At 42.4% G+C, this 14,007-nt stretch overlaps 1 protein-coding gene across 1 annotated transcript in view; it reads right to left on the bottom strand.

The window, feature by feature from the left end:
* Window positions 1-1,366: 1,366 nt before the first annotated feature.
* The window catches only part of LOC110986375 (neuronal acetylcholine receptor subunit alpha-3-like), a 30,153-nt gene continuing 17,512 nt past the window's right edge, over window positions 1,367-14,007 (bottom strand). The window contains exons 2-7 of the mRNA XM_022248195.2: window positions 7,619-7,761; window positions 7,066-7,110; window positions 6,755-6,864; window positions 5,106-5,986; window positions 4,802-4,938; window positions 1,367-4,174 (exon numbers count right to left, since the gene is read on the bottom strand). Of these exons, the coding sequence (XP_022103887.1) occupies window positions 4,037-4,174; window positions 4,802-4,938; window positions 5,106-5,986; window positions 6,755-6,864; window positions 7,066-7,110; window positions 7,619-7,761 (1,454 nt within the window). The 3' untranslated portion in view covers window positions 1,367-4,036. The remainder of the gene's footprint in view (window positions 4,175-4,801; window positions 4,939-5,105; window positions 5,987-6,754; window positions 6,865-7,065; window positions 7,111-7,618; window positions 7,762-14,007) is intronic.

Raw genomic sequence — 14,007 nt, 5'->3', positions numbered from 1 at the left:
TCGAAACTGTACGAAGGTGAGAACATATAACTCATGGTAGACTTTGTTTTGTCTCGACCCCTGTTGATCACTTATGGTAATTGAGAAGATACTTCAGGTTTGACTAACTCGTATAGATTAGCCGGGTTCGAAATCTCTGTACAATCAGAAATTCAGTGGACCTTTCCCATGAAATATGCAAATAAGGCAGGTGCATGCGCGTTACTACGACTGGTTGGCAAAGTGGCTTAAATCAGTGACGTAACAATATTAAAGATCTCCATGCCCACGCAACTATTAATACATACACGTCATTTCTGTGCTAGTGTAGTTCGGCATGAGTACAGAACTGAAAGACAAGGAATTGTTACCTTCCGACCTTAGGACACTGGAAACTTCATTTGGTTTCAAGAATGGTGTGCTAAAGTATCGGGAAAGTGTTTTAATGCGGAGTTGATTGACCTTCAACGCGCCAGGTACAGTACAGGGTTAAAGCAGTTCTCCTGCACTGCCGACAGTCTTGACGGATGTGCTTCATTAACCAGTGGTAGTAACACGCATACGCCTTTCCAATTTGCATATTTCATGCATGGATAGGTAGTTGCAAGCACGTTGGGCGTGTACGTTTGGCATACACTGCAACAGGCGGGCGTAAATGTACCATGTTATTGGTGCTGTATTTTGCATGAACTACAGCTATTTTATTCTAGACTTGGTAGCCCGTAGGCCTAACGCGAGCATTTCATAGTCGTTTTTGAACCAACAACGTGCAGTTCCGACTAAATTTGGAGCCGCCATTGCTCGGAAAACTGCGCCCTCTACTGGTACAGCTCGGGGCTCATACTTTATGCATTATTGCCCTGGAAAATCTGGAACGGAGAATAATTGGGTAAAAAAGCTTTGGCTATATGACGGCCATTAATGGTCAATGCCTAATCTGAATGTGCTCAAGTGGTACATAAGTTATGGTGTGAAATCTATAACAGCGATTAACCCGAACTGGCCTTAATCGTAAGTTGGCCATACTGAATTGAAAGTGACGTTAACCTGTCTATTCGGGAACTTCAGAATAAACAGGAAAGCAATAAATAAAAGTTCATCCCAAATAAATGTCATTTATACTGATGGAAAATATAAAATTTTGTGATTGATTATATCAAAATGTTTAAGGCCACATTTAAAAAAATCCGAAAGTGTGGCATGGAATTTATAGTCTGGCACCACTCCAATTAACATTTTACAGTGAATAAGATAAGACTCAATCAATCACAGTCGAAAATGGCTTCCTTATGATTAAGGTCTACTAAACGGCTGTACATAAACTATGGAGTTTCAAGTCTAGGAAAACAGGGACAAAATGAACAACAGGAGAGCTCTTTTGCAGATATTGTGTTTCAAGAATAAGTGCGGAACGCACGTTTATTAAATATATTCTATGTCCAATGAAAAATGAGACATTCAATGTACAGAATAAGAACTACGTGAATTAGATTGTACTTTTTACGACTCACAATCAATAGCCTTGCCTACGCGACCTTTTTAGCACTCTGTGCCATGATTACTGGCTTTAAAAGACCAAATATTGTTCAGTTATTTGCAAGATCAGTTGTTAGACAGAGACACACCCCTTAAGTGTTTCTAAAAGTAAACAATTTATAGTCATACTAAAAAATTTGTCGTACTATGTAGCCATACAGAGGCCAGGGCGCCAAACATACACGTCACTGAATTGAATTGTATTGTATTAAAAGGATTCAGCTGACGTTATAAAAAATCTTCACCCAAAGTGTCAGATAATTATTATCTGCACTCTATCATCAACTAGTATTTGTATACATTATGTTAATGAGGTTAACGTTAAAAGTAATATGTGCGGCATACTAATTTGTACATGTAAGCCTATTTATGGAATTGGCGAATCCATTGCGCCTTGCTTTTAGAATTATTCGCAGAGGGTGCGTCGGTGAGGATAATGTGATAGCGGTACTTATGATGGGTGTAATCTTTTGTGGCGCGGATACCTTACGTAATAATTTATCCACTGCATGGGTGTTGGTATTGTTTTTTATAATCACAATTACAAAGCCACATCACTGCCTTGTAAAATACGGGTTGTGAAATGAAACGATAATTTTTGTCATAAATTCAAACGTGACCGATTTTATGGCGCTGCTAATCACATGATTTCGCTTTGATACAAATCAGAAAAGTGGTCACAATAAATCAGAAAAGCGGTCACAATAAATCAATGTGCATGAAATATCATCTTAGCCAATAACCTCTTTCACCATTACTGAAGCAAAACTTCGTCACGCACCATACAGTTGGCTCAAAGATCACATCAGGCCAACGCACTGGCATCAATCAGTGAGTGACGGGGAACGTCTCATTAAGCGCTAATGTGATATTTCATAATGGAGGCCCTCAGGACTGGTGCGCTGGTCCTTACAAGCCGAGGCCCCTCCCTCTATGCTAAGCGATCGTCAGCCATGGGCAATATCGACACCCCATTAGCTGATCCTATCACTCAAAACTCATGAGAGCAGAAAATCTCTCGGCTCGACGGAAGCGAACATATTTTTCAAGGAGCTTTTGGGTGAAAGCCCCATTCTATTGCTCCTATTAATTTCATATCAGCTTGACCAAGGCCACTTCTAATCCTAAGGACATGTCTTTGAGACAAACCCGTACAGTACTGTTCTGCGGACAGTGTGCCGCTCATCCAACCAATATACATAGAAATCTATATTAACATTAATAATACATTATTTGTTAATAATACATTATTTGTAAAGACAGAGTGGAAAATTATTTAATTCTTTTCAAATTGAAAGTATGGAATCTTTCTACTCTATTGAAGTATAATTTAATTTTTCTAACAAAGAAAAGATGAGGCCATTGAATTTTTGTGATTTATTTTTTTTAATTGACCAATATATCTGCAAGTCTTGTTTTTCCTTCGTTGTAACGATTATATCCGGTCAAATATCTGGTTCTGGAAAACCATGCTCTGGCAAAATTTTCTAAAGGGTTGCCACAAACGTCTATCAACTACTTTAAGAAGTTCACAGCAAATGTGCACAGCGTATATTCTGTAAAAGATATGCGGTGCACTGAGAGATTACATGGGCTGATATTCAAAACCTGCTTTGGTTTGGTACCTCACAGAGTGTGCAGAGTAATGGCAGCCGTATTTACAAGCCTGAGATAAAGTGAGAATAACAATGCTGATAGTAGGCCCTAGTGTTATTGCAACGCCTGCAAGACGATTGGAATAGTTGACGTTCAGGAGGCAGGCCTTGGCGCATACCAGTGAATTCCAGAAAGTGTCTTGTGAAATAAACAGAAGGCCCTATTACTACTCTAAGGTCGAATGTGTTTTGCCGTCCAATGAGAAACCTTCAGACGCTTGGTGGCAGCACACATACCAGTCCTTTTTACCAGTTCTGAGCATGCGCACATTATTCTGAGCAGGCGCAGAACTGTGAAAAGGGGCCGGTATGTCTGCTGCCAACAACGTCTCAAAGTCTCCCATTCAGTTTACCTTGGAGTTACATTTACGGAAGTCTTGATGCGTGCAAACTTTGTTCCAATCGTTTCGAAATGTTCACATACACCCAATTAACGGAAAGTAGATTAAAATGACGCATGCGCCTCGCCTGTATGCGGCTTTGATCATGGAGCTATTAAATGCTCCATGCTTTGATATTGCCTCTAGCAGCATTTCCAAGGGTAGGCAAAAAGGAAGTTGCCATTCCATTAAAACAATGAAAGCACAATACTCCTTAACCAGTGTTGGCACCCGCCCTCTTTTAAAACATCTTAATGCTTGCGTAAAATGGGTTGTTTAATATAGAAAAATCTTTATTGCAAACCCCAACATCAAGCACAGAAAGGCCTTTGCTGTGTAACACAGACTTGACATACGGGATCAGTGTCAGCAGAATTCTTGTAAACGAAGCCGCTTCACCTCAAAGGCAGGAACGCATTACTCGACGTTTGAAAGGTGGTCTTCCCCAATGCCATATTACATTCTGCCCGTTCCAAACGGTTTCCGTCATCCGCCGAAGAAGAACTCCTTAGCGTTGGGTGACTCGAAGATAATCCCCACGTTGCCTGCGAACAGGGCGCATAGGTAGCCAATGAGGAAAATGCGATCCACCACCATTGCGATGTATTTCCAGTCTTCTTTCTCCTATGCAGAAGGAAAGAAGACAGAGGTTTCAGATTATGGACACAGGCCTAAATGTAGTGAACAGTAGCACTGAGCCTTGCTATCTAGGCCCTATGTAGAAAAATACAACAGTGATGTGGAGCTGTCGACACACGATGGCTGCAAGGTGGGCCAATCTTTGGGTACCCAACAGCAGCAAGGCTTTGTTGGCAGTCCGATCCACTTTTGCATTTAGTAACATTCAACAGGGTTCGTATCATAACTCTCAGCCTTTGTACACTTAAACTGGTATAGGAAAAGCTCCGAGTTATTACTCTATCAGGGATGGGTGACCAGCAATGGTAACCAGCAGGCTGAGGCGGTCATTCATAAGAGCGTGGTTTTGAAGTTTCAGCACTGATAATCATGTCTCTTCTGGTTATTCTTTAAGCGGCGATGTACGCATCAGATAAGCAATTAGCTGTGCTGGCTTAATTTTTTTATGTCTTCCAGATCTAATCGTTTTCGACTATGGAAATCTGCACAAAATATTTACTTTGGGGAAAACGTAAACTATGCCTCTTTGCCTTATCATAAAACTTCTTCGATGATCCGTTTGAATCATTGATTTCATGGGCAAAAATCTGACTTTTGTTTTCATTCCTATACCCGTTTGTCGTCCTCTTCATTGGCACACTGTGACGTCAGATACATGATCTCCTCTATGGCGTTATTAACGACCATGGCCTCTGGGCATTTAGTACCTACATGTGTAGTAGGTAGGTATCTCAGTGGCTGCATTCCGCCTGTTGAAAGAAACCGTTCAAAACAATTCAGCAAATATCCTTTCCTAGAATTTGGGATACATGTATTTTAGGACATTTTCGGATAAATAAACCATTTTAAACGTGTTTCTAAGCTCCCGGTCGGGCATTTTTTTTTACTTAGGCACCATTCCTAATTGGGCAATTACCTTGATGCAAATCACTATCAGATTCGGTCTCAGTTTCATTTTCCATTTCATTGCGCATGCGCACATTGTAATTATTGCCTTTGTTCTCCATAATGATTTTCCTCGCGTCGAGGTAGCTGGACGACAACGCATCTCGAGTTATGGTGACCCCCACTGTGCGGTACCGTAGTGAGTACCGTTCAGGTCTCTTTATGCCCAGGTACTTGGGCAAGGTGTTGATCATGAGCCACCGTACCCATTTGGGCATGGTGTGAGTCTGCGGCGACCTGAACCGGATGTTTAGAATGAATACGGTGAAGACGATGGAGGAGGACACCACCACCATGGTGAAGAGCAGGTACTTGACGATTAGCGGGAAGTCGGTAGCGTTGGCCGGGATCTGCTGGGTCACCAGCAGCAGGAACACGGCCATGGAGAGCAGCACAGAGGTACACAGCGACATCTTCTCGCTGATGTCGGGAGGTAAGTAGAAGACTAAGACGGTATTGAAGGAGATGAGCCCGCAGGGCAGCAGCAAGTAGGCAAAGTAATAGAGAGGTTTACGGCGCAGGATGAAGCTGCACGTGATGTCGATGTAGGGATATTCGCAGCACAGGTACTTCTGGACGTGCCTGATGCAGGGTGACTCTTTCATCTGCCACTCGCCGTTCTCCCAGTAGTCCTTCCGACCGGCTTTGTTGTTCAGCGGCACCAGGTCCACCACGCCACCGTCGTAGGTCCAGGAGCCGAACTTCATGGTGCAGTTCTGCTCGTCGAAGGGGTAGTAGCGGACGTTGATCTTGCAAGAGCTACGATAAACGACGGGAGGGAACCAGGTGACCGTCCCGTTGTGGGCGATGTTCGCCCATGCCTTGGAGTCGATCCCAAAAGGTCCGTCGGCACTAAATGTAAATATGATACAAAAGTATTTCATTTAGTTTCTGTGATAAAGTTGTTTTGTATAAAGGCAAATCTATCGCCTTTCAACACATCATTCCACTATTTATACGTGTAGTGAGCACACTGGTAAGGCTGTCAGTAATTCAGTCAACCTGGTTTAGACCATACTCTTCATGACTACGTCATACAGGCCCACTTGCTAAAGACACCACTTATTCTACTTGCGGTTCGAACTGCGTGATTGGGCGTGATTTAATTTAAAACGAAGTCACACGAACTGGTTAAATCAAGTGCGACGTTATACCTGCTAGCCTTGCATACAAATTTGCTTGTGTGCCATTCTGCCAATCAGCTTACCAACAAGACAGCCTACAAAAAAGCCACCAACCAGCTGTGATCTCATGATCCACAGAATTCAATCAACCAATCAGCTAAATAGCTAACCCCCCAGCCAGCCGTCTGGTGAAAGTCGGTCAGCCAACCAGCGACCAGAACAGCATCCCAGCCGGCCATCAGGGAACCGATCAACAAGTCATTAAGTTAGCCAAACAGTCAACCAACCAGCAATTCAGACAGTGCTTGAAATAGGCTTCAAGAGCTATGGCTTAGTCTATTGTCAGTGTGTCCCCGGGTATTTTCAGTGTGGCAAAGACCTAGACTTAGACAACAGTTTCCGGTGTAGCTCTTGACAAATTTCAAGGGCAGCCAACCAGCAACCCATAAAATTGCCAGTCCACCAAACTGCAAGTATTGAAATTTACGCCACTCACTTGTTGTAGATGAGAATGTCTGGAATCCATATTTTCGACGTTGGAACCTTGATGTTCTTTATCCCTTCAAAGTCTTCCGGGTTCCAGTGTAGCTTTGGATCTGTCCAAACCTAAAGAAAACAAGAAATTACAGAAGACAATAACTGGTCAAGATATCAAACCAAAGTCTTATATAACAAATAATGTCGCCATCATTAATAAAAGATGTCATGTATTTTGTTTAAATTTCAATCCTTTTTCAAACATTGAACATTCATAAGACCATCCTACCACAGGCACATTTCTTAACTTTTGGTGAACGCAGTACACACCTGTTTCATCCACACTTTTGAAGTGAAGACCTGGTTTTTCTCATCCTGCAAACGAAAATCATAAATCTTTAATCTTTAGATAATCCGTATCGTAACATGAGGTGCATTTTCAAATCTAAGCTACATCTGCCATGCTGTGCTCTACGAATAGCAATTTTCACTTTTCTTTTATTTTCCATGTTTTCTTCAGGGAAACTTATTGCATACGGAGTCAATTTAAGGGTCAATTTACACACGCTAGACATTCAAAAGCATTATCAACATTATCAGAAAATTGCATAAAACAGTTTGAGGCAATTTTGAAAAAGGCGGATATTTGTGGAGCAAGTGCAATTTTGCCATTGTTGGTTGACATTGACGACTGCTGACACCATATCTGAAATACTTGGCCACAGTTTAAAAATGTGAACGAGCACGTGTTATTCCTGCCAGACATAGACAAGCAGATCGGACAGGGCTTGATCTGAGTTTGTCAGAACAGTCAAAACCTCGTGGTCTCGGAAACTGACTATTCAAATAGAACACACGGGCGGGTCTGCCGCGTGCCACTCACCACGTCGACAATTTGGGTCACTGCCAAATCGAAAAACACCGTCAGGATATCGGATGCATTGACGACCGGTAGAGGGCGCGTGTTGTAGCTGCCATTGAATAGATGTTTGTGGAGGTTATTTTCAGCTTCCGAAGCCAGACACCCTGTGGAATGAAATTAGGTGCCATAGAAGAAAGAAATCAGTAACAACACTCTTGTTAAAATCTGGGAATATAAATTTCTATCCATGCAATCAATTGCATTGATGTGAATGTTAAGAGAGTATACATGGGGTGAAAAGATCCAAAGAGAGCGTAAAATACGCAGAGAAGAAAACTCCTTGTTCCTGTATGTGTACACCCCCCGACAAGTTAAAAACATAAACTAGGCCCTATACAAAGGGATTTGTTGCCCACTTGAACTCTTAAAAGCACATCGAGGGACTAGAACAAGTCTGCTATTAATACAGGGTATCGTAATGGGCCCTTGATGAACCAAGAGAGGGCGCAATTTTCCTAACAACAGAGGCTCCTTTGGTAATTATACGGCGCCACTATGAAATGTAAACTACCAACAAAAGGAACACTCCCGTTCAACATGGGTCTTTTCAGTCAATGATGGGGTGCTTTTGCTCAGGGCAGATACGGCAAAAATAATAGCTTAATGTACCAATGACGCATCACTCTGTTTTTAGTAGTTTGATAGGATAGGGGTCATCAATATACTCTACTATCATTAACATTATGAGTACGATTATCCCCATTTCCAGAAGGCAGTTAGTTGGGTAATCAACGTTCTTAATATTCCGGAGAATAATTTTCCGTAACGGTAAGATTCCACCTTTCACTTTCTTGTGGTCGAAATTAATTCGTTTATACATACATGTATTTTTTGCCTACTGAGGTACACGATGATCCCCATTCAATCCCACCATGCATTACGGAGAACACAGCGGTACGTCATCCGTACAAGGGGCTACTGCCAGCATTACCACAATATACGACAAAATCTGACGGCTTATATACACCATGCACACGCACAGTGACATTGTATCATCACATTGATCAAACCAAACGGAATTAAAGACTGGACATTATTCCCTCTGCGCATAAACGCTGCACCGACTTAATTGTCTTGTATTCAAGGGAGCTAGCGATAGTGAACGATGCTAAAAACATGACACTGTTAATTATTTGTGTTGATAGTCGAGTAACATTGGGTCAGTACACGATGAATCGATGGCGTGCATGCAGGGGGCACCCATGATAGCGGGATTATATTTGCAGCTGCGCCGTCTCGAGGTATCTAAGCTGGCAGCTTATCGGTGGATCAATGCTGATATTCCTCAGATCTCGCTCTGGTATTACCACGCATGTGCCATTCAATCAATTTAATTTTGTGCATTATTTTAGACCGCTGGAAGCTTAGGAACTTTTTTGTTACTGCCAGTAAAATTAGGATTTGTTAATTCCCCTTTTTCAGACTGTCGAAGAAAAATAACCCTAGGAGCCAGTCTATTTCACTTTACCCATGCATTACTGTCTTCATTTACCAATGCTATTTTTGGGTGTAAGACTCAACGTACTTTCTACTGCTGTGTCCTATTTTCCAGAACTTTTTTATGCATAAAGTTCCTGTTGTCCTTTTTTAACCGTGAGTTTGACTTTATGTGGTCATCTCAGTTGTAAAATTCTTTCAGCACTGTTGACCAGTCTTGATATTAAATCAGATAAGAAAAATGTAAAACGAAAACCATACACATTATGATCGACGAGGATCGATTAGGGAACGCATTGCAGGTTAAGTTCCTTGGACTGAATGAAAACCCGATTTGTTTAGATCTCAACATCAGTTGAGAGTCATCAGTAATGGCCATCAGTAATGGCCATCAGTCATCGACCGTACTCTGCCGGACCGGCCGGACCGAAAAGACTGGCTAATCACGGCAGAGACTAGCAGTCAAAACACGCTCTCTGCGCCCGCTTTCTGGACGAATGCCAATTAAACATGGATGACAGACCGATATGGGGGATACGGATTTCTCTTAATTGGTTGTTTATACAATGAGCTGTTGATAAGACTTTTCAACCAGAGTATTCGTGCACTCCTAAAACGGTGGCATGTTCGATAAGACTAGTGTCCAGGGAAGTCGTTGAATAATTGTCCTCACATCTTGAAATATCTTCAGGGTCTGCGGAGGGAAAGGTAGATTCATGGCCGCGAAAACAGTGATACAGGCTTATCAATGGAATATGCACATCTGCCACTTCTGAGATATTTGCATTACAGCACCGTCAGTGGAGCTTTCATTTCTCCCATTGAATCCACTTTTCAGTATATTGCACCTTTTCGGAGTCCTCAGAAAATCCAGAAATGAGCCAAATGACTTCAGTGGCTCCCATAAATTATCGAGACACATATTGTATACCGTAGCTGTCTCAAATCCAACATTCCATTTTTATCGCACGCATTCACACAAACACCGAATGAACCAAAAGTCCACGTATACCAGAATACAACTGATTTAAACCGTTTCGTTGTGAACGAAATTTATGAATGTCAAACAGATGTAAACCATCGTTTGATGGGATCCTCTGATCTGCAGCGCACTATCAATCATAATATGCTTTAAACAGAGCTTGGTGCGGCAGAGCATTCCCGCTAGTACTCGCGCGGGGTTCTAGGTCTAACATTTTAACTTAAGAACATTCCTGCCATTTCTATGTGCATCGCCCGTCATTTGGCTTGGGCGAATTCACAGTTGATGAATGGCGCCATATAAAACATGTCGGAAATGCAAAATGACCCTTTGCATGGTGCACTAAGGCTGATGTGATTTGGGTAGACCTACACAAAGGCCTACTGCATGTATTATCGTGACGTAATGGACGCGTTTGATCGTTTTCCCAAAGGTTGCGTTTCACTGCACCGTAGGCTTCCTTGATCTTGGTGAAACAGTCCAATTGTATCAAGAAAATACGTTGGAACCAATTTGCCCACGTTGTTCAAAATGTTAATGACCTTCATGCATCTAGCTCAATTCTCTCATTGCAGCCAATGACAATGTACTGTCGTGACTATGACCGGATGTCGTCAAAATCCATTTCCGGTTTTGAAATAATCTTTTTGTACTCCTGCTCTCTTACCTTTGCAGACGTTCAACCAAAATGAAGTTGTATAACTTTTTGGAACCTAAGCATTCTGGTTAATTTGTAAAACAGGATCCAACAGAGCTTGAAATCAAGACGTTCACCCTCGTATATTTAACAAACTTGCAATTGGCTTCGACTTCAGTTTTGCCATTTGAGCGACTTGGAGCACAGCCGTACCGCAACAGCATCTTTTTCTGACCTACGGGAGGCAACTGGGTAGATTGTACCCGGTCCCCCAGAGTCGTTTTCACTCGAAATAATTACGGGTTAAAAAAACCCAGGCCCAGGTCGGCCCATCTTCCTGTTGTTCGGGGGGGGGGGCTCTTGTGACTGAAGCCCAGCCAATTAGCCAGTGCACAGAGAAAACTGGAATTCCCTGTACATGTACCACATCCCCGATCCGAAAAACGTCGTTAAAATAGCCTTCGAATGATGAGTTGATTCATATTAATAAACAGACAGCTCGAGCGGTGCGGGCCAAGCACCTCTTCACAAGCGTCCACTCGCCTGCCGAGATGCCGCGCATCCGGACACAGGGACGGCAAGCACTTCCGGGAATTACTGTGCATGCTGATGAGTGTTACTCGGTAATAACAAGGGTTTTTCCCGAACCTTTAGTTTCGCCCCTGGTACCGCTTCAGGGGATTTCAAGCCCACGTGTTTTTTTTTCAGGGGGGATTCGGGTCACTGTACATCTAAGTCTTTTATTTTGTCACGTGTACATCAAACCGTTTGAAATAAAGGCCATTATCTTCAGCGTGTCTCTTTGATTGGGACGTGAAGACTTCTAGTTCATTGTTAAGCCGGGGAGGAAGACTAACACGAGACACAGCTGAGAATTGGAAATGGTCACGACATGCCTCATGGGGGCGGTAGCAAACCACGGTACAAGAAGGGCAAGAGCTGATCTGCCTCCAGTTAAACGAAATTCAGACACATTGCCATTTTCCAATAAGTCCGAATGCAGCCATGCAGGTCAATGCATAGGGTAATCTGTGCTTGTATATCTATCCGCTGGCTCCTGACATGCAAGACATTGCTAACACATGGGTACGACAGTGTCGAGTGGCTCTGTGCCTCAGGGCTCCAGGTTTGTATGCCAGTCGAAGGTGAACAGTTCAGACCACTCGTGCACTTCGAGTGCTCCAGGAAATATTCAAGATGGCGTCCACTCTGTACCAGTTTAAAGTCCATAGGTTATGCGTCTTGCGTTGCCGGTAATTATTCTTGGTACCAATTCAATGTAAGATTCTGAACCCTGTGGTGGTTGATCATGGGGGAATAAGCAGGTCTTCACGAAAAAATGTACTGCGATTGAAATAAAAAAGAATATGTCCTCAAGACTTATGTCAGCACATCTTTTTTACATTCTCTGTTTCTTGAGAGCATGAGAAATGATTTCACAGGACAGGTTTGAAGATTCGTTTTGATGGGAAAGATACGAGTTTATAATGATCATCAATGTCTTTTGGAAACAACATTAAGCCTACAGAGGGAATTGATCGATTTTAATCTTTTTATTTACTAATTATCAATTGATTGGGGTGCAGAAAACCTGATTGGAAAATATTTTGTCTCACTTTAGCGGAAAAATCGATACCCAAGCGAGCGTGTGTTTGTACGTGATCGCTGACACCAGGTGCGACGCGGCATCGACCCAACGGGCCCTGCGTGAGTTTCTTCCACCCCCGGCACGGGGGCAACACGCGCTGCTGGCGCGTGCCCGGACAAACAGATTGCTGTTTCCACCCGTGGTCATCATGAAATGCCACTTACGGGGATGTTAACTCCTAAGCGACGACAGGGGAATTGGCTTGAATTGGCTCCCCGGTCGCTGAGAGCACAGGGACAATTTTGCACTTGCGCCGGAGGTCATGATTTTGAGCCTTCGTTCCACATCTATATTCTCGCAGAATTGCCCATTACGAGAATACAACCATCCAAAAGAAATGGAGTACATATGAAGAAACCTGAGATAAGAATAGAGTAGGCCTACTATCGATGCGCAAGCAGTAGAGAAGAGATTAGATATAATTCAAACACTCTGTGCACCTTCCCTCTCTGTAATCTTAGTGTAACATACTGCACCCGATGTCTCACAATCTAATGGCCCATTTTGACAGAACACATTCTTTTTCTGGGCCTCTAATGTATGGTGTCGTATCTGGGTCTTGGCTGGGTCTTTTTTTCAAAAGCGAATGTCAATTTTGAAGTATCCTCAACCCCTCTCCCCACTAACAACTGTGAAAGTATCGTTTAGGAATGCCAGTGCTTTTAATTCCTAAACAAATTTTGAGATTTTTTTCCAAAATAAAAACAACGAAACTGGCAATATGTTAGATATGCCACTGTCCGGGTATAGTTCTTATGGAGCCAGTTGATAAACACTATCTAAATCCCCTCTGCTCTCTGAACGGAAATACTTTCGATTACATATGATAATAGGATAACCACTCTACCTAGACTTCACCCTTCGAAGAGCATACTGTAAGGAACTGCCAAGTCAAACATACTGTGGTAGGCCCTATCCCTGTTGAAAAATGTGTTAAAAATAGACAGGTGTACTGATAGGGCTAATTTTACGTGCATCGGGACTCGGATGTATCATGCACTTGTGTGATTTGAAAGTGCAGATTTATGGAGACCGTGGTAAGACTAATCCTTTTAAGCGCACTGTGTCGTTTCTGAGAGTACACAAATCAAAATGCCAGGAACCAACTCCCAAACAATCAAGATTCCCTCAAGGAAGTTTTACGTTTGGTCGTCAACTCCCGTGGCTGCAAAGCCATTAAAATGCTCAACTTGAGAAGCAGTCTACATGGGCATGTGTGATGTGTAACCCTCACTTAATTATGTTTTTACTGATCGATTAGATCGACTAACTTGATAAGATCGTAATTTTTACAAATTATTTTTTTTTACAAAATATTTTTGAGGAAGCGTTGCTTCCTGGCCTAATTTAAATGTCTTGAACCGAAAACAAAAACACGATAGGAAAATTAAGTTGGCAAAAAACCGTAATTCTGGCAAACGTTGGTGCTGAAATAACTGTAACATTTGAGGTTTTCCAAGAATGACATCACAAATTTGTTCACGAATAGGCGAACTCGCAATGGCAAAAACTCAAAAGTCATCGAAATGACTAATTATATGGCAACATAAATGGGACACAAAGGTGCATTTATGCAATGGCTACATTTCAAGATGACTTGCATGGGTCCTTAAAGCTGTATTCAATTATCAAGTTCATAATGGCGT

This window comes from Acanthaster planci, linkage group LG09 (assembly GCF_054643075.1).
Source record: "Acanthaster planci isolate LZ-2023a linkage group LG09, COTS_SCS, whole genome shotgun sequence".
Classification (NCBI taxonomy): Eukaryota; Metazoa; Echinodermata; class Asteroidea; order Valvatida; family Acanthasteridae; genus Acanthaster; species Acanthaster planci.
This window is presented reverse-complemented; position numbering and strand designations above follow the sequence as displayed.